Consider the following 27,304-nt stretch of genomic DNA (forward strand, 5'->3'; position numbering starts at 1 on the left):
GCTATTATTTGTGTCGTTACTGTGTTAGCTGGTAATTTTGGTATTTTACCTATGTAAAATATTTGGGTTCCGATATTTATGTGAGTGTTTACGACACAATTATTTCTTTGAATAATTTCCCAACTTTTTAATCAATTTTACGTCTTACATCGGAATTGTCAAAAAAATTTAAAAAGATTTATTTTTTGTCTGTGATGCGTCACAATTTGTATATTAGTGTTGGCAGTACCGACGAGAAGAAGAGGGCCAGTTATATATACAGTATACCAGTATACCAATTTTTCTTTTTTAATACCAGCATTCAGCGAGTTAAACAGATGGTACAAGGTTTTTGGGTGGCCTAAAAACATCCTTATAAACCTCAGCTGTAAACTGAGCTGTAAACTATGGAGGGTAGAGGTAAGGAGAGTCATCTGTGTATATGAAAAAGTGTCGTCTAAATGTATTAAATTAGGATGGCGCCACATTTGCATCAGGGTAACTCTTAAAAGAAGCGTCAAATATAAATATTGTTAGAGTAGGCTTGAAAAATAAACAAGGAAGTATGGAGATACAAGGAAGTAAGGTTATATTTACCACAATATTTTGTACAACGTAAGTTGTTGAAATTCTCAATAATTAACTACTTTAGTCGATAATGACATTAAATTTTTTAACTCGGCATACTTCAATTCATCTACGATTGCTACATTCATACCATACCCTGTGCATCCACCAGCGCCATTGTGGAGGATTTTTGAACTGTTATTTAGCGCATACACTGGACACTTTTTCAATTTTTCTCCCATATAAGATGACTCTCCTTACCTCTACCCTCCATACTGTAAACAAATAGATGACATGAAAGTCGACCTCAGGGCCCAGAAGTCAGACTAACTAATCTTTGTTTGTACCTACCTTTCATTACGACGTGGTACAAAGTCCAAAAGTCAACTTTCTTGTACAAAACAATTGAAGATTTTAAAATTATTAAATCGCCATGAATCCTCTTTCGCAAGTAAGTAGAATTATTAACATTTACGAAAGTATTTTATTTTTAATTGCTACATAAACTTTTCGTTTTCCGCATTTGCTGTAGAAATTTTAAACTACCTGAATTTGTATTTTAACTTATTCTGAGCACAAAGCAATTTGTAATTAATTATATCTATCACATAATGAGAATGCCGTTCAAACTCTAAATTTTTAACGTTTATGTTTTAATTGGGGTCAGATCAGCCATTACAATATTCGGTGATAATCTAAATTAGTGGCCACTTTATGCCGTTTACAGGCCTTTGAGAACCAGGTTACATGATGTCTACATTTGTTTGTATGTACATTTTAGTTATGCTTGTTTGGTGTTATAAATAAATTAATTATTGAATTGCTGTGATAGAAAAAAGATTTTAACTGCTTATTTTAAATATGGTGCACTCATGCTGCTATCACTTATAATACATCTGAAATTTGTAATGCCAGCATGTAAAACAGCCTGAAAAACCTTAGCTCTAAAAAGGCAGCTGTGGGACACTAATAGACTTTGGATGATGATGAAGATGATCATGATCATAAGTTCCCAAGCGCCACTGTGTTGTCCCTTTTTCCATTAATTGATACCATTTTCAACAGAGAACAACAATTTCACAACATTGCATAACATTTCTCAGAAATGGATTCAATTACTTTTTTAGTCCCTGATTATGTTGATCCTGCTGATGTATTTGATTCTGCAAGACCTATTTATCAGGCCTACTGGCCTATTTATTATGACTCAAAGTTATTGTCAACTCCTGACAAGCTTTTATGCTTGCTCCTATCCCCTGGTGATGCTGTTACAACCCCTTTAGGTGGTTATAAACTACAAACTCATGAAAAAATAACCTACTGCAAAGCATGGTAGGTGTAAAATAGAATACTAATACAGTTACTTCTATTTCATATAAATAGTTCACCTTGCAGATTGTTCGTGCAACACGGCCCATTTATCGCAATTTGTCAACTACTGCTACAACAGCATCTGCAGTGAAACCCATACCAACCACTGGGCTATGTTTTGGTAAGTCCATTACTTAAATTTGTGCTGCTGCCCAAGCTATCATCCCACCAGAGCTGATAGTATCTAAGGGATAAAAAGTTAGCTATATCCACACACAATTTTGTGTTTGATTAAAAATTATATAAAATGCAGAGCAGGAACTGAACTATGTAACCATTTATGTTTGAAACCATCGTGGTCACACATTATAGCATCTACAGTCGTTGTTTTTTTACTTGTTGTGTGTTATATATAAAGAAATATTTGTTTTTCGTTTATCTATTTTTAAAACATACTTTGCTCTATAAAGTACAGAAAATACACTTTAAACAAGACAAAAATAATATGTTTAGTATGCAACAAAGGATGGTGAACACTATGGTGGTGGTGAAAAAAGTACACCATTTCTAATGACTAGTGGCGGCATTATCATAAACATCCTATTTTTCCACTTGAAATGCAGTTCACAGCATAGGTTCGGTTTCCTGATCAGAACATACACATGAAATAATGTTTGCATGTAGTCCTATGTTACCAAACAAGAACAAATTATTTCCTAAGCAATGTGCATTTGGTTAAGTTTAATAGTTTTAATTGACAATGTAATATGGAGATAAAAAAGAACAACAGGTTAAGTTTGTTGTGGGCTTCTTCTAAGCCTAAGAGACATGGGCGCTCTTGGAACCCTCGTAGCTTTAGTTTTAAGTTGACGAATTATCGCCATCAACTCACTTCTATGTCATACTTTACATGTAATGCATCAAAAGTGCCATCTATGGCACATAGATGCCACTTTTGATGTGTGATATATTTGTCAAATATTTTTTTATTTGAATAAAAAAATATTTGACTTTGACCAAATGTTCACATGAAGGAATTATTTGTTGGCCCCAGTTACCTAAAGTCTGTTCTTTTAAGTGAATATCTACTTAATAAACTGGAGTATATGCTCAGCATATATTGTTAGCAATGTACTTTTAGTAATGTTGACAAGGTAGGAGTTAAAATCAATATTATCATTGAATTCTTTTGTACCCAGTCTTTACAAAATCGATATCAAAATATTAATACAATCAATACAGTCAATGCAGTTGCTACAAGACTAATAAAAGGGGGCATAAAATAATTACGGCTTCGGTAGAATGAGAGCCGTAGCTCAGTCGTAGAGAGTCGTAGGTTCAAATTATGTCGGTTCCGAAATTACAAACCCTGCCGATTTTGGTACCTCACCAGAAAGTATTAGCTTGATCGAGGATTATCTAGAGAAACGTGGCAGAAGACCGCAGTACCCAAAGCACTATTAGTTATCTTATCGTTGATATTTTGATTGTGAACGTACATACCGGGTACCCAATCTTTGTAATCATATTATCAATTTGATGGCCCCTAATATCAAATTGTAACTGTGACGTTACTCAAGTGTTTCGCATTTTCGAATACCGAGAACGAAGTCCGGAGTTCGATTCTGGATTCGGGCTTAAATTGACGAGTCGGTATTTTCAAATAATCCTAAGAAACGTTGGAGGGGCAGTGAGCTATCAGTGACCCGTTTCAAATCTCTGTCAAACAATACGAGGGCGATAAGCGCAGTTGAGTGCCTGCCCACCTTAAAGTTAATTGTTCAGTTCACGAAGGACGTTATAAACCTGCGTGCATTTTGTACCTGCCTCGAGCTGACGACGAGTAGTCAAGCTGTTTAACTACCTATCGGTCAGTGCCGGGCATTGAACTCCCCCAGAAAGGAAAGCCGAAGCCTTACCAACTAGGCTATCACCACTTCCGGAATACACTGACCTAAAAAAACAAAACCGCTTTATGCGCAACGCTACTAAATGCCCTTTGCATTGCACTTGGTTCTATTGATCAAAATCTTTAAACAATCTGGTGTCAGAAAAAAAATTTGTGGTCCTCTCTTACATAATCTTAGCGATCGCGCTTTGAGAAACTCAGATAACTGACAGTAGGTAAATCCTCTTAAGACAGGGACTCAAGACTTACATATAACCGCAACACACCGTCATTACTATCAAAACTTTGGGTGAAAAATGAAAATAAAGATACTCAAGCATCTGTGTTTTAATTCCAATACTTAAAGTATTACTCTAGCTCGTGCCACTATAATTGTGTATCCTCGAGCTTAGCTTGCGTCCAAAGTTCAAGGTTCGAAATCAAAATCTGAAATTCGTAATACGCGATAACTATTAATATGTTAAATAGTAAAATCAAATGGTTTGTTCTATTATAATCCAAAATATGACAAGCAAAATGTAACTGGTTTTCAGAACTGAGCGATGAACAGAAAGCACTCCAGGATCTTGCAAGAAAGTTTACCAAGGAGGAGATTATCCCCGTCGCTGCCCAATACGACAAAAGCGGGGAATACCCGTGGCCGATCATAAATAAGGCATGGGAAGTTGGCCTAATGAACGGACACGTGCCTGAACATTGCGGTAATGATATCATTCACTTCTATTGTTATTTACTTTATAACAGCTCTCATTACCCATGCAAATATATTATACTAATAAAAACTTCCGTATATTCCTTTTCGCAAAACTCAACAGTAGTTGATGGATTGGTTCGCTGGAAAGGAGGTACCAGGACGACATCTTTTAAATTTCAAAAATATTTTATTCATCTCATGAAGTCTAATATTTCACAGGCATTCATATGTATAACCCTAATGTAATTGTTATGACTTGAAATCACAATTACGCGTTTTTTTGTTGTTCGTATGAACGTGTGTGGTAATGATTGATTTAATATTATCTTCAACAATAACTTATGATGAGGATGATGTTTTCAATACCGTTGGTAATATTATACAAGATGCACAGTTACTAGTATTGGTTATACTTAACTAGTATGAATTAATATGCAACATATTAAATCAATGGTATAATTACTGTAATAGCTGACTACTCCTTTTCTGAGCGTTTTATACTCTATATCCCAAAGTTCCCACGCGAACGTGAACTTATATAAGGCTAGATCAAAGCGAAACGTGGCCGGCTATGCAAATGTCTTTCTAGCTTCACAATTCTCCCTCGTTATATATACTTACGTAAGGTTAGTTATGTATTACAGGAGGCTTAGGTCTAGGCATTTTTGAACTATGTCTCGTTACGGAAGAGTTATCCTTTGGCTGTGCTGGGTTTAAGGCCGCTGTGGTCACCTCTTGTATCGGCGTAAGTCCCTATTAGTGAATTGTTTGTTGTAAATTTAATCTTGGACGATGGATAAAAAGTACTTTTACTAAAACATCCACTCTTCTCTTTAATATAATAATATGTATGTAAAGTATTTATAAAAGTTTACATGGAGAATAGATAAAAAATATTTGTCATGTTTAAAAAAAGAACTCAATGTGTTCTTTGTAATCTGGTACTATCCCGCTTGTATACTAACTGTAATTTCACAGGGGGAATAGGTTTAGGCGTATTGGAGAGTTGTATTATCGCTGACGCGGTCGCATTTGGTTGTTCAGGAATAATGGCTGCGATATATATAACGGAAGTCGCCGTAAGATCCACAATTGTTACATATACGAGTGGTGTTCAAAGTTTTCGGTGCATGCATGGAATTTAATTTTGCTTTGCATCAAACACTTATCCTAATGTTGGCGTATGTGTATTACGTGTAGCCAGATTTTAACTTGTCGTACAATGAGTAAAAATTTAATTATTAAAGCGTAATAAACTTTTCGGATATTAATCGAACAAAAATTGTGTAGTACAGTTTTTGATTTTTTTGTACTACTTTTAACTTTGGAAAACTTAATGGGAAAGAATACGTTTCAGGCGGCATAGGAAACTTTGGCGTTTTCGACGAGTGTTTAGTCGCTGATGAGTTTGCCTACGGATGCAGTGGCATTTGTACAGCCATAGGCAGTTCTGGCCTAGGAGTAAGTTAGAAACTTTTTTTTTATAAAAACCCTGACAGGTGCATTGCATCCATGGTACACTAGAAGTAGGTATCTAGAACATTCGATAATATTTTGTAATTTTTATGAGTTATTCAATACACGCACACAACACACTAACGATCTTATTTATGGATGGCTTGTAGTGTAATGTCTCCAATTTTCGTTTTTCATAAATATATAGGCACCGCATATTGTGCCTGTGAGTAAGTAAATAAACTTTAAGTATGACATCAGTATTATTATATTAGCTGCTTTTTTTCTGTATAAAATAGAAAACTTGAATATTATCTACAGGATGTACTAGTACGCTAATTGAATAATAATTTACAAATGTAATATAAAAATACTTAAAATTAAACAAGGAGCGTTCAATAAAAACTACAAACACAGTAAGAAGGTAACAAAATAAAATTATTATTTCTGTTTTTAGTCGTTTTACTTTGCTTTGCTTTTTATAACGTGTTGGTGAAAATAGAAAAAAAAATCCTGTACTTAATGCCAGTGTTTGAAAAATTTTGATTCGGTAAAAGTTACTCCATATTTACGGAATAGTTACGAATGAGCAAGTCTCTAGTGATTTCGGTTGGTAGAGTTTGAAGTTACAGAAGGGCTGTTGAGACAGTAGTCTCTGAAGTTCAAGGATTTGTGTGCAAGTACTCAGCTTATGAGTTCTATAAAAGTTTTCGAATAATAAAATTACATTGAATTTATAGATACTCACTCGCGATTTTTACTGAACGCTCCTAGTATGTAGATAATGATTATCTTTGTAAATTAATCTCTATGTTGATAATTTTTGTTTTTGTTTAAATTATTTGTAGGATTTACTAAGATCGAATTCATGTAAAATGTTTGTATATATCTTTTATCTAGAATCATATCTTATACTGATCAGGCTTTTATCTTGATTTGAATTTTACAACTGTCCTTATTTAACAGGTTGGATAGAATAGTTTGACAACGATCTCTTAATGCTTACGTCATTATATTAAAGCATTATTTTGTTTAAATTATTAAAAAATATGTAAAAATTATATTTTTATTTAAATACACTTAGCGTCTGATCGGGGAGGTTTCAATACTTTTTTTGTTTTTATTCTATAATTATTAGTGACTGCGGGATTTTAATGCCATAATTGATACGGAATAACAAATTTATCGTTTAGTTATGGTTTAAAAATGTTTTCGGTTAAAGATATGATTATAGATAAATTTGTATATGAAACGGAAAGGTAATAATCAGCAGTGGCGTGCATACAGGGTATGCACTAAGCGGGCAGATAATATAAAATTAAATAAATCTCCAGTCCGAGTTATAAAAAACCTACCCTTAAGTTTTTATAAACTCGTACTGGAGACTTTCTTCATTTTTATATCATCTGCATAACCTTTGCATACCCTCTATGCACGCCACTGAAAATCTGTGTATGCTACTATTATGTAATAGTTTTATAATGTAAGATAAAACGCATTTGGGGGCGCTGGCATGGAAATGCCACTTTGCGAACATTTCATTTTATGTTGGCCGAATTTACCGTGCTGTCGCTGTCGTGTGATCCGTCCGATTCCGCAATGGGCATTTCTCGATCATTTTCCCTATATACTTAAGCACTAACCTCTATTTTTATCACCCGAAAAATAATATAGTCTTCCTCGATGTTTAGGTATACCTACTACGATCACTGGTTGATAAAGATCAGAGTAGTTTCTACAACGGTATGTGAAAGGTTTAGCCACGAATTGGTCGAGTCACATAAAATGATCACTAACGATCTATCTGTGTAACAAGTTTTTGCCATATGCATGCGAGTGAGTGAGTAGCTAAATACTCATTCCTCTGTATCTTATTAGCCATTGCAGATGCAGCCTTTACGTCCTATAGCAATCTACCCATTTATTCGGCAAGAACATAGTAAGGGGAAATATTTCTGAACTTTAAACATCGAAGCAAAATAATATTTCGAGCCTTATCCATTAAATTTTCATCTATTGCTACGTCGCGTCGTAAATAGTTTTGTCCAAAACCGGTTTGGTTATGATCTATGAAAGACGGTTATCGATTTAATGCCTATACCCTAAATAAGTATAGGTATAAGGTATTATACATAAGCCGCTTATACAGATACCGCTTGGGCAACACTAAAATAAAGTATCACATCAATGGTAACGTATTCTACAGGTGGTATGGATGTGGGTGTCTTTGACGGGTGTATGGTTGCTGAGGAGTTGGCCTTCGGGTGTACTGGTATCATGACAGCATTGGAAGCCAGTGGCCTCGGAGTGAGTCGCATGCCGCGTTTGAATTTGGCCTTTTACTTTCATTTTAGTTTGTCATTTAGTGTTATCGTAGTTCATTTTGTGATAAGCATGCCACAATAGGTAGATATGATTATAGTTTATTATATTATGTATTATTATATAACTTATCGTTTATTTATATGTTAGAATAAAAGTATGCATAACATAGATAGAACGTAAAATAATGTATTAGGTATGTTATAGATCTGCTGGCTTAAAGTTTTAAAAGCGCTTATACAGTTGGCTAACTTAAAATAAATGAACTTTGAATTATTAGCAGAAAGGCCTTCAAAGCTTCAAAATTATTTGCAATAGTAATTAATGAACGTGGTTAGTTTTAATAATTCCTGTGCAAACGATCTTGCTCGATGTTCTTGCGAATTAATTGCCAAACATTTAACAAAAATCGTAAATGCTTCCATGATTTTTTACCATAAATATAAGGAACTTTGTCCATCACAACCTTATATAGATGACATAAATAAAACTATATTGATTTTAAATTTATAATGGTTAGAGATAATACTTCATTCTTAAAAGTGCATATACAAAAGAATTGAAATTTTAAAATTGGACACCAGATTAAAAAGTTCAATATAAGAAAAGACGAAATTAGTTCGTTCCGAAAACACTCATCTTGCAAAATACAAAAAAACATAATTTTGGCCACTCAATCTGCTGGAGGAGAAAGTTATGTAATTATGTGTTTTAATAAGTTAAATCTGAAGAAATAGTGTAAAGACCACGGATCAGCATGATCTTACAGAAAAACATGTCTAAAATAAATACCAAATAATAAAGTTTTTATTTTTATTTTGTAATAATTCTTAGTTACCGACAAAACGGTTATTATTAAACTACAAATATGTGTCAATGGAACGAAAACTCGCTGCGTGAATCTGACTTTGAGTTGCAGGTTTTATCATTTTGACGTATAATATATGTGCTGCTTGGGGCAAAACTGCTTCGTGGAAACTTGAAAATCTGTTCTATTGTATCTGCTTTTGTTGTTATGTTTATGTTTTGGTGTTTGTGGTGCTTATGGTATGAAATATTTTATGATAATTTATTTATATACTGCAAATCGGCCATTTATACTTTAATTCCTGATAATTATTATGCCATGAACAATATCTTAAAATTGTATTGTAGCACCTGATTAACCATTTGTAATATTTTAAACAGCATCTTTACACCACACTCATTACATAAACACTTAGCTCATTAGGACACATGCAAGTAGCACTTTTATCAAACATTAATGTTTATTTAATGGGCACTATAACTACATATTTCTTAGTTATAATGTAGAACGCTTTTATATTAAAACTCTCTTAGAAGATGCCTTTACTGGTGTATAAAAAGAAACCCTTATTACAAAACTCTATGAAACTATCAATTTAATTTTATAAACAGTTTGTATTCTTAATAAATACTGCCTTGGAATCCACCTTTTACTTACATAAGTTTAAAAGTAATAGCACTTATTTAGAAATCTCTCAGTTACATAGTTATTATTTTCAACGAATTTATAGATATATATGGAGACGTCGGTAAATGCAAAAAAATATGTTGTCTTACATAAATGGATGTTTCAGCAAACGCCCGTCATCATCGCTGGTAATAAAGAACAGCAGAAAAAGTATCTTGGGAGGCTCATCGAAGAACCATTGGTTGCCGTAAGTCTTCATTCATTGTTACTTTTAGTTAGTATGTTCACCCAAGAAATCGATTTAATGAACGGCGAGAAGCCAATCCATACATGGGCGAGGCTTCCTCGGATTGACAGCTTCACTTGTTTGCATCGGCGTAGGGTCTTCGAAAAGTGCTCGTAGCCGGTGAAGATAAATGGCTCCCAAAAATAGTTACAAAATATGGCTTGATAAGAAAGATCTAATCCAACTTGTATGGGCAGCGTTTGCGTAAACTTGTTTGCAAGAAATGAAATGAAATGAAACATGAAATGTCATGAGTTACTAAACTGGTCATGGAATATACAATTCTAGCTACAAATACAGTTTTGGTAACATTATAAATAAATATACTATGATACACACATCGCCATCTAGCCCAAACCTTTATGAAACTTTTTTAATTTTACTTTAAACGGTTTAGTGTTACTTGAAGTACTTCATGCCCGACTACGACTAGGGCGATGTTTTTATCGTAACAGATATATATGTAGACTGTTTTAGCTCGTTTGTTTGATAGAACTTAACTTTGTTTAGGCATACGGTGTTACGGAACCTGGAGCGGGATCAGATGTCGCCGGTATTAGAACTAAAGCAGAGAAAAAAGGGGACGAGTGGATTCTCAATGGACAAAAGATGTGGATCACCAATGGAGGAGTCGCCAACTGGTAAGTGATCCGGAATTTCGGTTCAATTTAAACATTGTTAGTAATTAAATTGTAACAAGATGTTCATAAATGTTAGCAAATGATACAATGTTTTATAATATTTTGTAACTGCGGCCTAGTATCACATTTAAAACTAATGGCTATTGTGCGTTTAACAATATACCTATAAGCTCGGAGGGTTTTTGCTTTTGTTCAAGGGCCAAGGTCATTAGATAAGTTCGGTAATTTATAGAGAAAAACATAGCCGACATCCCAGTGGCATTGCCATAACTAATCAAACCCGTAGTCTCCACTTTTTCGTTGTTGGCTGTTGTGTTGCGTACGGGTTGCTTTTTTTTTTATTATTTCGCTATCTATTAAATCTCACACTAAGGCATAGTGTGAGATTTTCTACCTAAATTTACTTATTCGATCGCGTGAAAGTTATAACGATTTATATAGAATGGAAAGAGCGTCATAGTGTAACAGTTTCCCACTATTGCAAATAGATGGCGCTCTTTTAAATCCGTACGAAATTAAGTTAACTTTCACGCGGTCGAATTAAACGTAGTTCGAAAATCTCGCACTAGGCACCCGAAGTCTATAGGCTTAACTTGACTTATCTGTGCAGGTATTTCGTGTTAGCGAGAACAAATCCCGACCCTAAATGCCCAGCCAGCAAGGCCTTCACTGGCTTCATTGTTGAGAGGGAATGGCCTGGAGTGATTCCTGGACGTAAAGTGAGTATTCAAAGTTTAAAAAAATCATTTATTTCTAGTAAGCTTACTTTATGAGCACTCAAAAGTTAAACTGTTTTTAATGACACTACCACCGATTCAGATGGCAGATAATATATAATATTAAAAATCATATAGCTCAGAGTATAGCCGTCATTTTATATTACTTGCGACTTTTGATACACCGATTTCTGGCTATTTCTTGGCCGATTTGCGCGGTACAGGTACTAAATGCTTTATACTATACGAAGATACTGAATTCCTATTCTCTCAGAAATGCGGAAGGGCAGGCATGGAAGGTTTATACTTACAACAGAATTGCGTGTTGCGTGTTCGTATAAGAATGGACGGGTTATAAATTGTATGTCGAGTATTTGACTGTATTAAAAAGCACAGAATTCAGAACAGAGGATTATCATTTTACATTATAATTTCATTTAAAAATCTATATAATCCCTAAACAAATTGTTCTTTATTTTTATTATATAATAATAAAATAGGTAGCATTATGGTTGATTTGAGACACTAACAAAAGCAGTCAATTACCCTATGGCGTGTTATACAACACAAAAGCATTTACGAAAAGTTTTTACCGAGTTTAGCCTTTTAATTCTATCGTTTAGTAACTGCATTTTTGGATGTAACACACCGGCCTATGAACTTTCTTTATGCAACAAATCCCTTCAGTCCATTGCTTTGATGATCGAAAGACAATCTGTTGTATTGGCACTTTCGCCGTTTATAATATTAATGTGGAGTATCTAACAAACAGATTCCATCTAAATTAGTTTTAGTAAAGCAGTTACTACAATTCTGTCATCCAAGTTTGATGGAAATATATCGTATATATATACTCCACATAACATAGGATGAGGGCAAAAAGAAGATAGCGTATTTCTTTTCCCACGTAATATATATATAAACAAGTTTTACGCATATGTGTGAGCTATAGATATAGCTTTGGCGTTAGGGTTACGCCCAATACGACACAAAACGCAAGAGACTTGACAGCTTCAATAATATATTGGATTGAGGAAAAAAAATTCTTCGCATTTCTTAAGAAAATTGAAAAAAAAATTTAATGTAGTTTATTTACATTTAACTAGAGTATGTAGGTACCATTTTGTTCGATAACTTTTTGCCATCTTGTAGGTAGGGACATAATCCAATTGCTATAGAAATTTTGGGCTTCTGATCAAAAAACCGCGACTAGAGCGAGGTGCATCTTTGACATAGAAATTTCCGGATTGAAAACGCTTAAACCAAATTTGTACTACTCTCACAGACGCTGCACTAGGTCCATAAACATCGCAAAATTTTTTCGCGGCTTGCTTTGCCTTATTCACTTTTTTGTAGTAAAATTTTAAAATGTATCGAATTTCTTCATTAGATTCACTCATCTTCACAGTACGAAAAACAAATAAAAATCACACATTTTCCAAATTTGAATTTGGAATTATCTTCTTTAAAATTTAAAGTTTTAACGATACCAAAACCAGCCAGATACAAATAGTATCTGGCTGGTTTTGGTAAAGAGATTTTATTACAAGTTCATACATACTATAATGCGAAAAGACTTTTTCCCCAACCATATACTCTTTCAGGCGTTAAGGCGTTATATCGTGTTCCTATAAACATATGTTTTATTTGCTTTCAGGAACAAAACATGGGACAGCGCGCGTCTGATACACGAGGCATCACTTTCGAAGACGTACGCATTCCCAAAGAGAATGTCCTCATTGGAGAGGGTGCAGGTTTCAAGATCGCTATGGGTGCCTTTGATAAGACACGACCACCGGTAAGAATTAAACTGACGCTTGAAGTGGGGTTAGTTGTGGCGTTAACAGCGTTAATAGGGTAAAGATGAAAGTAGGCATCCCTACTAAAATTATAAATGTGAATGTAAGTTTGTTTTGTTACGCTTTCACGCAAAAACTACTAAACCGATCATCACACTTTGTACACATATTCCTGAAGGTATTAGAAATAAAGGATGCTTTTTATCCCGAAATTAAGCTCAGTTTTCTTGGGAGAGGGGACGAAAGTGTTTGACGATGTTACACCAGGCTTAGATATCCTAAATACATAAAGTGCTGCCATATTTATGAGGCACATGTCTTTCGAAAAACAAAAGCGGACGCAGTCGCGGACAACAGCTCGTATAATATAAAAACTTATTATCCTAAAATCGCGCGAACAAGCTAAAGAATAAAATCCCGGAATGAGTTAAAAACTAGCCTGGCAATATCTGACGAAATTTCTCGTGAGTTTAGCCGTCAATTACTTAAAAAATTAACTTTATTCACGATTCTGAAATATCTTAGTTACCTTATCTTATCTTCTATATGTATAAAATCAATGGCCGTGCGTTCTTTGTTATTTTAACACTGGGATTGATAAAAGAAAACACATACAGCAACCGAAAAATCGAGATTAGTTTTATATAGAAATTGCGTTTTCGCATTGTTCCAATAGATGGCGCTGGTGAAATCATAAGAGTAGGCAGTGTAAGTACACATGTACAATGAAGTTCGGTCTGATTGTATTAATTAATATACAAACATAATTAAAAATTCATTTATTTATAATTACATTGAAAAATCCGTTTGTAGTGACTCTACCAAAGGTTCGGAAGGCATATTTTTATTTTGCTCTTATCCAGCATCAATGTTTTACAATAATGATTCTGTCTTTTGAAAAATAAAAGCGGAGTAGCCTTCTTCCAAGCAACCTTATTTATTAACTTCCTTCATTAATTCATTCTTCCTTGAAGTGACAAATGCGTTTTAACTCTTCGGTCACTAGTTTTAACGCAATGTTTAAATTGATACATTACTTAATCGATAGTTACCTTAGAAATCATGTTATAAAATCATATACTCAACCCCCAAGACTAAAAGGTCAGCATCTTGAAACGAAAAACACATAAATGTATACGATTCAGCCGGCGAGGGAATGAGATAGAATACATTACACATTTTGTTTCCTATTTAAGTTACCAAGGACACCGAATAATATCTAGATAAAGAAACAAACATAAATGTATAGGACAGAGTGAGATAGAAAACATGTTACCATGAAAACTAAATAATGAACCTTTTATCCTAACAGTTCTGATACTCTACATCCACCTCGATCTCTCGTACGCTACTTTTCAGAAGTTACACTTCTGACGTGTATGAAAAAATTACACAGGATACATTTCTTAAGTATAGTTGAACGGGTACATACCACGATAATATTTTGAATTTAATAATATTACGACCCAGTTGCATGGATCGTGGTCACGACGGGACGGTATGTACCCGTTGAACTATACTTAAGAAATGTTGATTAACCACGAAAATCTTAGTTTAAAATCTTTAATTACACAGGATATTTTATTTTTAAGTTTGTGTTGTTCTCTTGTATCGGCAGGTAGCAGCCGGGGCGACAGGATTGGCAGCCCGCGCTCTCCACGAGGCGACCAAGTACTCGCTCGAGCGCAAGACATTCGGCGTGCCGATCGCCCAGCACCAGGCGGTGGCGTTTATGTTGGCAGATATGGCCATCGGTGTCGAAACCGCGCGTCTCGCCTGGCAAAGAGCTGCTTGGATGGTCGACCACGGTAAGTTTAATTGTTTATTGCCCGTTTTCACTAAACACAAAAATCTAATCGGGTGCCTCATTATGCAACCACACAAGTTGCTAGAGAAAAAAAATGTTTCACACACTCTTATGTGATGTCTAACGACCTTAGGCGCCGTCAGTGGCGTGCGAGTATGCAGATGATATAAAATGAAGTCTAGCCTTAGCCTTAGATTTTCTTCATTTTGAATCATCTGCATACCCTGTGCATACCCTCTATGCACGCCACTGGGCGCCGTCTATAGTTACGACACCGATCCAGCTGATCGTAAAGTTTATGGAACTCGTAAACTGACACTTGACAGATGAAGAAATATGAATTCGGTTTTCTTTTTTTTAATAACCTTAAATCCACTGGAAAAATAACAAACACCACACCTTGCGTCGAGAGCCATAGACAAGATAGGTTATATGAGTTGCCTAGTGAAAAACGATTGGCGAAAGTTAAATGTATGCCTAGGAAACTGCTTCGATTAAGCGTTACTTACGTAGGCATTGCTGTGTCTGACATTAGTGCAAACGGGCATATATCGGATCTATAGCCCTTAAACTTTTAACATGACTAACCCCGTTTTTCACGACTCAATTCAAGTACAACTTCTGATAAGGGTTTTCCTGAACCTATACAAACTTTGATACTACGACCTACCGCGTAGGCAAGCCTGCGCGTTGCTTGACTCTTTAATTGTTGTAGGTGATGTTATATAGAGCTGGGATATCAAAATATGTATAAAAGATTTTATAAATCCAGCGTATTCCAACAAATCAGACTTTACTATCCAAACAAACAAAGGGTTGTGTGGAGATGAAAAAATACTTAAAAGTAGTTGTACTAGGACGAAGTGCCAGCCAATCAGTAGTAATCGATTAGTCCAGTGCTGTTTGCCAGTTATCGACTCTGCCTAATTTAAACAGCTGTTAAAATTACAACATAAAAATTTATACAATTAGTTATTCCATACATACTAAACCCTGGTAAAACAAAGTAAAAATTAACTAATTTGGCAGAGTGCTTTAATTTTGATAAAAATAACAAGCAACACTTAATATAAGTTAATAATCTACTATGAGAGCTGTTGCGGACTCCATCATGCTCTTCGGCAGACGCAGAGCAGATTTTGATGGTAACAATACACAGCTAAACAGTGTAATTCAAATTCAAATTCAAAATTGTTTTATTCATGTAGACCTTACCATAGGCACTTATGCAGTGTTCTTACATTTAACATGTAACACTAATAAGAAACAAAATAGTTATTTATCGAGACTTTATTGCAAAGCTATATGTACATATTCTGTCAAAGAAGTTGTTGAAGTACACCTTTCATGCCCTTTTTTACAAATTACAGGTCAGAAGAATACTGTCATGGCATCGGTAGCCAAGGCCTACGCGTCAGAAGTAGCCAATAAATCAGCCACTGATGCTGTCCAAGTATTTGGAGGAAACGGCTTCAACACTGAGTACCCTGTGGAGAAACTCATGCGCGATGCTAAAATCTACCAGATTTATGAAGGCACTTCTCAAATTCAGCGACTCATCATATCAAGAGAACTACTGATAACTGCCAAACAATCCAACTAGATATGATTATTAAAAAAGCAAAATATATCATGTTAGAACATGTTCATCTGTCTATCTATAGTAATAAAGCCTGACTGATGTAATATATTCTACAGTTTTTAGATATTTTTTGAAACAATGTTTACAAAATATATTCTATAATAATTCAGATCGTGATAAATCATCAGAAAATGAAATTACCTTTTATATGGATAAAATCTGTTTGGATGTCATTATTTAAATAGATTTGTTATGTTTTGTTACTTCTCTGAAGATAACAAGTATGTCCAATATTATATATACTGTAATTTGAATAATACTTACATCTGACGGAACCTAATGTTGAAAAAACTAATGAAACTATGCTTTGGGCCACCAAAATGGAATTTACAATTATTAAGGACTTTTGGTGATGGAAAATTTTATTGAAATAGGCTCAATACCAATAATTTGTTGCTATACTGATGCTCTAAATCAATCCTTTTGTATGTAGAAATGTAATTACTGTACATAATAATGCCAATAAATAAATCCTTTTTCCAAAAATGTTTGAATTTTTACTGAGCCAAAAGGAGAATTAAATCAGATTTGTGTGATTTGTGGGTATGGATGTAGTACTTTTACCTGACAGCACCAGAAGGTAGGTATTGTGATTTGGATATACATAATTTAAGCCTAACAGGTTGATTCAATTAATGAGCTGTGGTTATATTGATTGTGTCACTGGATTTGGGAAACTATGAAAATTATATAAATTAAAAAATATTCTACTGTGCCTCACATAACATGTTATGCCTGATAGTTATTTATATATACTATCTCCAATATGGTATAATGATGGTTATAACCCGCCAACCTGCATTGAAGCAGCAGCGTGGTTGGTATATGCCTTAATACCCTCATTCATGAGTCTTGTGCCCAGAAGTGGGCCATAAGAGCCTAAAGATGAAAATATGTGATTATATTGTAGGTATAGTTGTAGCAAATTAACAATCATGTATGTGTATCATGTAGTACAACCATATTAGCATGTAAATAAATAAAATAAATAAAAATTGATTATTTTGTTTCTTACATTGCAAATGATAATTGTTGTGGAGACCTAGTAAGCATCAAAACACCTGTGTCAGGAGACCACACTCTTCCATAGCAAAGACTTGTGTGATTGTGTGCAAGCGTTTGTGTACATGTTATTAGCATGTGTAGGTTACACATCATGTAGGCTGCCATAGAATAGAAAATACTAAAATAACCTAACCTAATCTTTCATGTTCAGACCTGTCATTTGTTTCTTAACATTTTGTCTGCACTTTAGGTAGGTACTTAAAGTTATGGGCAAATACATGCTAGAGATATTTGTGAACTTAGCTTCCCTGTCTCAAAATTGGATTTAATTAGTAAATTAAATCCAATCCTAGACCACATTACTCACCAGTAGTACTAGTAAGTACTACTGGTGAGTAATGTGGTCTAGGTACAGGTTTTAAGGCTTGACCACTTTGAAATTTGCCCTCGGAATTGTTTATGCCATGTACCAATGCCACCATGGAATTCCTAAAAGTATTTCGACCAGTCCTATGCTGTAGCTTCTGCTACACATTTACATATTATTATTCATCCGTTTGAAGTTACTCCGCAAATCGCCGTTGAACAGCAAATTTTCGGTATCTCTGTCAAGTTTAAGTTGCAATTCTGACTGTTATTGGATTGGCTTCGTAACCCTAAAATGGACTTACATTGTTGTGAATGAGTTGCTTAGATTTTTGCATACGAATTTGTATACAATTGAAGTGGGTGTACGCACCGCTTTTACAATGGCAAATTATTTGTGCTTTGTACACGGCAAAAGCTATTGATAAGAAAATAAGTTAATTCTATATAGGTAACAGCATTTGCGGCACTACGAAGTACAAAATTAATAAAATGTAAACAGTAAACACCTCCTCGCATCTTGTCAGTATACTAGCTAAGTTGCCATACACTTAAAAAAAGTTCCTCGCTGTTTTACGGAAGTTCACGAGCAGAGAGTTAACAAGTAGTCAATGATATTCAATGAAGTAAATTTAAATTTGCTTCTGAATTTTGTGTGTGAAGTGAACTTTGTAATTTCTTTTTTGCACACTCACATACCATCATCAGCCTATTAGAGTCCCACTGCTGATTGTAGGAAACATGGTTTTAGGACGTAGATGCAGCACGTTGCTCCTTTATGGGTTTACTTATTAATGATTATCACAATACGTTAAGTATAAAAACCGAGCTCTTAATTTTTAAAATGAGTTGTTTCATATGATAACACACACGACACTAAATCTTTCAACAAAACAAAGTCAAACCGATTATTATTGCTAAACGTTAAAAGAGCACTACGCTGGCACTATTACATTGTTTGCTATTATATTCATTTGTATTGCTTATTTGTCAGTAAGGTTTAACGTTTCCTTACCGGTCGGTAAGTATAGTAGAGCTTTTTTATGACAGAACTCGTTTGAGGATATATTACCGCATTGCTTCTGCCGCCAAGCAGCATTACTGTGTTCCGGTCTGAAAACCGTTGTTATTGGTGTAATTGTGTAGGTATAAAGCTCATTAGCCTGTGCACCTAATACCTACGCCTCAGGTTGATGGGCACAGGGCGGCACATGGCGGGACGTGTCCCTTGAATACGCTGGGAAGTGTTGCCCTGTATACAGGCGATCGGTTTCCTCTCACTATTTAGCGGGCCATCTGCTTTTTCGACAACTATTACTATAAAAAAAATAATTAAGTATTCTCATAAAGTCTAAACCACGTAATGATCTATGATGTATTTACTTAATGACAAATGTACGACGCAGTAGCTCACGATTATTCTAATAGATGGCGGGCATTTAATTGTAGGTTGAATTTATGTGTGAAATATATAGGTAATTTTAATTATTGACCCAAACCAGGAAATCTAGAAATGTTCCCGTAGATTGAGGACTTTTCTTTATGAAGGCAACACCTACCATCATACTAATAAATAATGAGTGACAGGCAAAATAGTGGTGTGCAAATTTATTCTTATACATATATATACCCCGGTCGATTATAACATCGATTTATAAATTTGACTTGATTTTGATAAATTATAGAGTAAGTTAAACCAATTATTCCTTAAAAAATAGTGCCTCAAAAATAATGTTTCATTTCAACTCACAAAAAAAATATATATATGAGTACTTGTTTGTTTTGGTTCACTAAGTGCGTTAGCTATATGGAAAACTGCTTTGCGCGTATCAAATGCCTTACGAGCTCAAATATGTTTAGATGGGTTTCAACTTCTTTTACCGCGCTCAAAGAGTATTTCGGTAATGTGAATTTTTAACTAAGTTAAAATGTTTTATAATTGTTCTCATACTATTAAATAAAATTAATTTCTTATGCTGATGGGCATAAAAATACAGCATATATACCTTCCTCCTTTGCAACTATTAGCCAACTCTTTTGATAAACGAAACAAAGAAACTTAAGCTTTGACGTGTAGATATGGTAAAGCATAATTAAGTTAATGACATATCTTTGCTTTCAATAAAGATAATGGAAGGGAGGGTTACATGTTTAGTTTTTGTCAAGTCACCTTTATTTCTTAATTCTGCGAGTATCAGCTGAAATAAAAAAGATCTCGGTTAAAGTGTGACATTGACCCAAATGTGTTATAGTGTGATAATTTTTTTTTCAGTGCGTGTATTTTAATATGTCATGAACCAAATTTATGAACATATATTTTTTTTTTATGTTTTACATAACGGTACAGAAATTAACGGTTACAAAAGTTTAGACCCCGGAAAAGATAATTATGGGCAACCTATAATGGCTCTCAGCTATTAACTTGCGATCAACGTCCTAGCACTCGGTCGTATCGTCACAGCGATAATTCCATAAAATAAAGCATAATAACAACGTAAACCATTAAAATTGAAAAACCTATTACTTACCTATATGCATAGGGAAGTAATGGGTTTTTTAGGTAAGTAATTGGCCACACATTACGATGTTTTTTTTTAATCCACCACAAGTTGGCCCATGACTGCAATCTCACCTGGTGGTAAGTGATGATTTAGCCTATTAGGTAGTGGGCTATTATTTATTTAGGTAGATACCTGTTACGAGTAGCCATGATTTGATTATATTATTGCTCGGACATGCAAAAAATTGAAAAATTTTGTTTAAATACGTTCTATTACCAATACCAAATCATCAAAAAAAAATCCACATTGTTTTCAAAATTATCCTGTATACATTGAATACGGTGTAAATTTGTATGCTGAAAGGTCAAACAGGATTTTGCGGGATGCGAGCTTAAGCATATAACATGTTGATGGTGATAATGACCCGTTTGGGGTAACCCGACAATAATGACTCCGCCCTCGGGCTTGGGCACAAACAAGTCCGTTAACTCGGCTGTTGGAATGTTAGAGTTACCTTCTCTAGCGTTCACTTGAGTAATTATCCCCTGGCGCGTTCACGTCACGGGGGTGGGCATCTTATCTCAGTAAGCCGAGATATGTTGATGGCTAGGAGAGTAGGAATTTGGAACGTGAGAGGTATGAAGAAACACGGGAAACTTTCTAACATAATTCTGGAGATGGAGCGTCTTAAACTTGACATTCTTGGCGTATCGCGAAGCTTTTGAGATGTGGTGCTACCGTAGAATGCTCCGCATTAGCTGGATACAGAACTTTTCTAAAGTGAGAGTGCTCCAACGCGTCGTTCGAAGCCAGGAGTTACTGCTTACCATTAAAAAGCGTAAAGTCAAATATCTGGGCTACGTTTTGAGACATGAGCGATACCAGCTGCTCCAAAAAGTAGATAGCAAACGACGTGTTGGAAGGAGGATGAAGTCATGGTTGCGCAAAATCTGGAATGGAACAACATAACATATTGTTAGCGTGGAAACATTTTTTCGCTTGGCGCAAGACCGCGAGAAGTTCGCTGAGCTGACGGCCAACATCCAGTAGTGGAGAGGTGATAATAAAAATGTCTTAATGCTTGATGAGGTTCAATTTCTTTTCATTCCGTAAATTCAACAATTTTTTGGCTAGTCCAGAATTCGAACTCTGATACTTCGTAACCCATAATCGAGCTTGTCATAATTACTAGAGCAACGTAGTTTACTAATCATACACGAAATGGACATAAAATGGCGCGATCTACATATAAAAGCCAAAACTACTAAAATTATTGGATTTAATATATGCTTTTATAATATCATTCCTAAGGTAATTTGCCAACCTACCCTACCTACCAATACATAACTTTAAAAAAAGTGCTAAAAATCATTTATTACAGCGAAATTACTACAATTGATGAATTTCTTAAAGTCAAGGTATCGTGGAAGCATTCGACTTCGCTGTCACGAGATAGCAAAATAAATGTTAAAGTGCTAACTGTTGATGTTGGGAAAAAGTAACAGCTGAGTTTCTTGCCAGCTTCTTTTCGGTAGTATAGTCTAGTACAAACATACAGACAGGAGCTCAAAAGGGCATAAAGCTTATTTGAAATACATAAATTTTGAATAAAATACCTCAATAATCTATTTAATATGACCGATATCCTTTATTTATAAATTGAACGTTGTTTTTAATTTGAACGTTGTTATATACTATCACAAAAACTGACGAACCACATTTAATTTTGAGATGAAAATTAAAAAAAAAGTAATCGATTACTAAGAATGTCTTTCTCGATTCTGTATTTATGATTTATAATCTATAGGCACATCTCTACCAAGTTTGCAGTCTGTTACATACAAAGTGCGTTTATTTTCTCACAGATGGCGTTTTATATACCGGATGCTATAATCAGTACAGTGTTTTAATAGAATAAAATCCGAAAAAATACATAAAAACTAATAAAATTCGAAATTAACAAATATTATACATTTATTACGAGCTTTTAAATATAATATTTTAAGTCATTTGAATATATGTGCTAAAATATTTGTAATCATACTCGTACAGATTGACCTACATTACAAGCCCTTGTGAAAGGATTGTGCAATAGAAACGGTCATTATTATTACACAACTCAACGTATTCATATTCATTTAGTGCTAAGCATTTACAATATTTCATTAATTAAATAAAAGAATATTTCAACATAGTTATTTATTTTATAATAATATGAAAAGGACTTAAACATAATTTTTCTTTGTTATCCATTCATCCTTTAATCTTATGCATCGGAAAATATGAAATTATTATGTAAAAACTATGTATCCCTGTATAAGTTCTGGAAAATAGGCCATGACATACTTTTCTCAAATTGGGTTAATTCTCGCTGCCCTTTACCGACTTATTTCAATGTCAGTCATGAGTATAGTAGCTCTATTGAACCCGAGTTATGTCGGAATATCAAAGTGTAAGTGAAGTGGCCTAGAGACCTACATTTAGTGTTTTATAGAGATTTATTGATATTTATGTAGAACATTTGACAGAAAATATTTTCCTAAGCGAAGTAGATGATATTTTACAAACCGTGCGGACAGCTAAATTTAGTTGTTTCGCATAACCGTCCGATGATGCACGAAGACTCTCCAAAAATGAGTGTTGCGCAGGGTCTAGCCGCTTCTTCGAGCCAGCCGAAGAGTGAGATCGTGTTCGAAAGAGCTGTGGAATACGAAATATCTACAGAACCGAAATCCACTGAAAGCATAGAGCTGGAAATAAAGATCCCATATGTGGATCCAACAAATGGTACGTACTCTACATCTATCGCATATTTTAGCTCCACTAATTTGTAGACGTATGTATGCCTACCTAATCGTACAATTAAAATATTAGCTCCAGCCGGAACGCTACTTATGCCATAAGTTCAAATAAATATCTGTGAAATAGTTTAATTTATGCATAAAAATGCTATTTCAGAAACAAAATTGGAATTAATATATAATCGAATTGGACTCTACTAAGATTAATAGTCTTGCAAAGCTATTAACAAAAAGTAGATTTGGGACATGAGGCCGGGAATACTTTATGAATACTTATAGTCTTATATTCAAAACAGACAAGTGCTGGTTGTATAATAATTAGGTACATTGTATGCATTGTGATTGTGGGCTGTGGAGACTAGAGACTACGTCTACCTGCTCGTACACTCGGTCGCACGGAGCGGCAACGTCGCATTGGCTTTTTCGCGCTATCCTACAATGGAATGGGTTGGGTGAAATAGCGTTTCAGAGTTTTTTGAGTTGTATTCTACTAGTCACAGCGAGTAGAACCGCGAGTCACGGTTCATGTCGCAACCGTAGATTTAAAGTACATGTTGGTATTAACTGGTGATGAATGGACACAAAACGCTCTATCGTCAATGGTCGGTGTCACTTTGTATGCCAGCAGTGATGCTTCGTCGTTCTGTGTCAGTAGGGCACTGGTTGCGGTCTGACTCTGCAGTGCAGAGCGGGCAGTGAGCACGACACGTTACATTGGATGAAGTAATCGCCCTGACTCAGGACTGACGTGAATAATTCATATCTCTTAGGCATAAACCTCGCGTTTTCATGTTTCACTTTCAATCTTTATTTACTGGTTGCGATAATACGTAATCTGGTTATTAAATAACAGTAGGTATGAAGACAATAATATAAGTTAATGTTCCCCACCATTGTATTGTATTGTCTTTAGAAAACAAATGCTGTCAAATTGGTCTCCTTTATCGCTTTATAAGTGTATAGGTAGGTTAAAAAATAAAGAAAACAGATATTGATGAAACTTTGTCTTTTAAATAGTCCGGGTATAATAACCCTACCTACTTATCACAACAAAATTTGCGAGCGTCAATCTTTATCACGGCAATACAAAGATGTTCACATGCACGCGAAGTCGTTGGCAACTGCCAGTTGAGTTCAATTTTATTTCTAGTTTGATTATTTAAATTACTCGAAAGCTATGGAATTGATTCCTCATTTGCTTGACTATTGATGTAAACAGAACTTGGGTTTAATTCGAAACAAATAAATCCATTTTGTGTTGATAATAATAATGTCAACAATAGCGCCCAACGATACCTCCACTACACGTAGTATTTTGCGTATATAAATAAATCTAATCTATTAATGGCCGTGTTCAAAATAAGCGTACGAGCTTGAGCGATTTCCTCAAGAGCGGCGAGTGGGTCGTTGGGTCGTTTATTATTTTCTTGGTGTACAGAACTTGGGTTTAATTCGAAACAAATAAATCCATTTTGTGTTGATAATAATAATGTCAACAATAGCGCCCAACGATACCTCCACTACACGTAGTATTTTGCGTATATAAATAAATCTAATCTATTAATGGCCGTGTTCAAAATAAGCGTACGAGCTTGAGCGATTTCCTCAAGAGCGGCGAGTGGGTCGTTGGGTCGTTTATTATTTTCTTGGTGCCTAACACCTGTGATTGTTTACTTACAACTGGCAACTTCCCCATCCTCTAATTTATTTAGGCCTACTCAGTACTTGAATAGATTGTGTCGTAGGTAGGAAATAAAGTAAAGTAGTGGCATCAGAGGTAATGTTTATGTTGGCTTAAAAGTATTTTGTCTCTGCTATAATATAGGACAGTTTCTGCGATTGCTTCTAGGTTGTACGAACTCAGTAAAAAAGCTTTTATAAATAAATAATATACGAGGACGTTAAAACAGTGTACAAAAACCAATTTTACCATTAATATTACTCACCCCTTAAATGCATAAGTGTGGATGGTTAATTTAAAATAAGTTATATTAAAAGAGACTTAAGTTTTCTGTAACCTATCTGTTTCGTTTCTGACGTTAAATGTTAGGAAATTATCATCCGACCAGCTAAATCTTTCGAAGTAGATTCCTGCTTCAGCACAAGTTTAACCACTGAATGACAATGCGGTGTCATGAGTCATAAACGACCAAAATTTTTCTGTACCCGACAAGTTTGTTTTACAAAGTTCATTAAAACGTAAAGCAGGAATAAGGTTGGAAAAAGGATGTCCCTTGAGGAACACCGTTTAAACTTCGGTCATCTGGGCTGATATTTTTATTCATGTACTATTATCTGCTGCCATTTCATCAGATAGTCCTTGGAATCATTTCCTATTTTTTTCCCGTAAGCAACCACGCAACTCGACATTTCCTCTTAATTTTATTTCATAGACATTATTGATGGGCTGGTATAGATAGCGTAATGAAAGACTTCTGAAAATTAAGAAAAATAAAAGACGGATGGCAACTTGGTCTAATTTGAACAATCGTTTATTTAAAATAAGTAAAAATTAAAACAATTTGTGCCATCAAGTCAGGAATGAGCCAAGCATTATAGTTTATATTAATTAAGTTATTTCGCGATAAAGATTAATTTGTCTCCTGATAAAAAAGATTAAGAATTAACTGGTTATGAGTTTCCTTAAACACCTTCACAGAGATGGCCTGTAACGAACACTGCTTTGTATCGAAAACAATTTTGAAAACCCGTGTGCGATTGCAGTAAGATTATTCTCTTGTATTGAATACAGTTGTAGAAAATAAATAAGCTTACACGAGCCCGTGGGGATTCGCTGAATCCTATTGACAACGAAAACGGAAATACACGGTCTACTGGTGTTTCCGTCTTCATTTGATACTCGATAAATTTTTCTACTATTATATATTATCTTTGCTTACTTTTGTATTTACGCTACTTTTCACAACTAGAAATCCTAGAAAAAGACCACGACATTCATTTATCGTAATTTGGTGAGATCTAACGGAACACATGCCGGATAGGACAATATTATATAGGCCTTTTATTAATCATGAAACTCTTCTTCTGTCATTATTTCTTTTCCTGTCATAGAAAATAAGTAGTTTGAAAAAAATAAAGGAGCAGGTGTTGAACAAACAGACGTAAAATTAACCTTTTCGCAGTTGGATAAACTAAAGTTAGTAGTGAAGCGGGAGTTAAAATGCTAAAAAATTGTTGAAATTGAATTGTTTTAAATAAGAAGTAATATTTATAGTTTATATTTGGTGGCTATGGTAAACATTATGGTTTTAGAGCATGCGGTAGAAACGGGTTGCAGCGCAACACTTTAGATTGCAACTGTAATCCTGGGCCCTAAACTAGTTAACTTTACATTGGATTAACGTTATACTGCCAAATTTGTATGGAGTTGATATATTTGTTCCTTAATATCAAATTGCAGATAAGCTCTAACGTGGATTTGACTATAGTATACATGAAAAATTACACTGAAGTTAGTCACTTTTGCTTATGTATACTTAGTATACATTGGCCATTATCAACAAAAGACTTAAAAAAGAAAGTATCGTAACTGAATAGTTAATTTCAATATTCAAATAATATATCGAAACTAGTCCGATCAAACAATGTAAAGCAATACAAGCAGCATAATAAATTTAGTCCAAAATTTTCCGTTAGGAATTCTAAAATTCTCCACCTATTTTGTGCAATCGACGCCATACACCGTATTGCTTCACTGCCACAGATATTGGTATACAATTAGGCCAAATGGTGCTGTATAATGTATCGCTGCATATTGTATAAGATAGCGGGAAAAAAGTCAGTTTTGCTTATGAGGTCATCGAGGTGTGCAAGATATAAATTTCATTTCAAATGTGATGCTATGATAATATTGGCAGAGGCACTGCAAATACATTGAAGAATCGAGTAGAAGTAGAGCTGTAAAAGAGCGCATCATGCTTAGTTCTGCCGCATTGAAGAGCATGGCTGACTTCCGGACTCAAGAGCTTGGTTGTCGGCACATGAGGGCTTAATACCAACGCCTCAGGTTGTTGCACACTTTGTAGGACCGTCCGTCCGTCAATTTAT

The 27,304-nt window shown here is 34.7% G+C and overlaps 2 protein-coding genes across 6 annotated transcripts in view; both read left to right on the forward strand.

Moving 5' to 3' along the window:
* Positions 1–835: 835 nt before the first annotated feature.
* Positions 836–17,049, forward strand: LOC120636046 (probable medium-chain specific acyl-CoA dehydrogenase, mitochondrial). Of its 3 annotated transcripts, none has more exons than XM_039907314.1 (10): positions 836–997; positions 1,942–2,038; positions 4,300–4,467; positions 5,439–5,539; positions 9,839–9,919; positions 10,469–10,599; positions 11,210–11,318; positions 12,973–13,113; positions 14,733–14,922; positions 16,292–17,049. In XM_039907314.1, the coding sequence occupies exons 1-10, from the start codon at positions 980–982 to the stop codon at positions 16,522–16,524; spliced, it is 1,269 nt and encodes a 422-aa protein (XP_039763248.1). In that variant the 5' UTR covers positions 836–979; the 3' UTR covers positions 16,525–17,049. The 3 variants fall into 3 exon arrangements, with proteins under 3 accessions (XP_039763248.1, XP_039763245.1, XP_039763247.1); XM_039907311.1 differs by lacking the exon at positions 5,439–5,539 and adding an exon at positions 5,818–5,921 and having other exon boundaries at positions 837–997; XM_039907313.1 differs by lacking the exon at positions 5,439–5,539 and adding an exon at positions 8,122–8,222 and having other exon boundaries at positions 838–997.
* Positions 17,050–22,861: 5,812 nt separating this feature from the next.
* Positions 22,862–27,304, forward strand: part of LOC120636351 (nuclear hormone receptor FTZ-F1) — a 140,203-nt gene continuing 135,760 nt past the window's right edge. For all 3 annotated transcript variants that reach the window (XM_039907795.1, XM_039907793.1, XM_039907794.1), the window contains exon 1: positions 22,862–23,222. In XM_039907795.1, the coding sequence (XP_039763729.1) occupies positions 22,988–23,222 (235 nt within the window). In that variant the 5' untranslated portion in view covers positions 22,862–22,987. The remainder of the gene's footprint in view (positions 23,223–27,304) is intronic.

Source organism: Pararge aegeria, chromosome Z, assembly GCF_905163445.1.
Source record: "Pararge aegeria chromosome Z, ilParAegt1.1, whole genome shotgun sequence".
NCBI classification, from domain to species: domain Eukaryota; kingdom Metazoa; phylum Arthropoda; class Insecta; order Lepidoptera; family Nymphalidae; genus Pararge; species Pararge aegeria.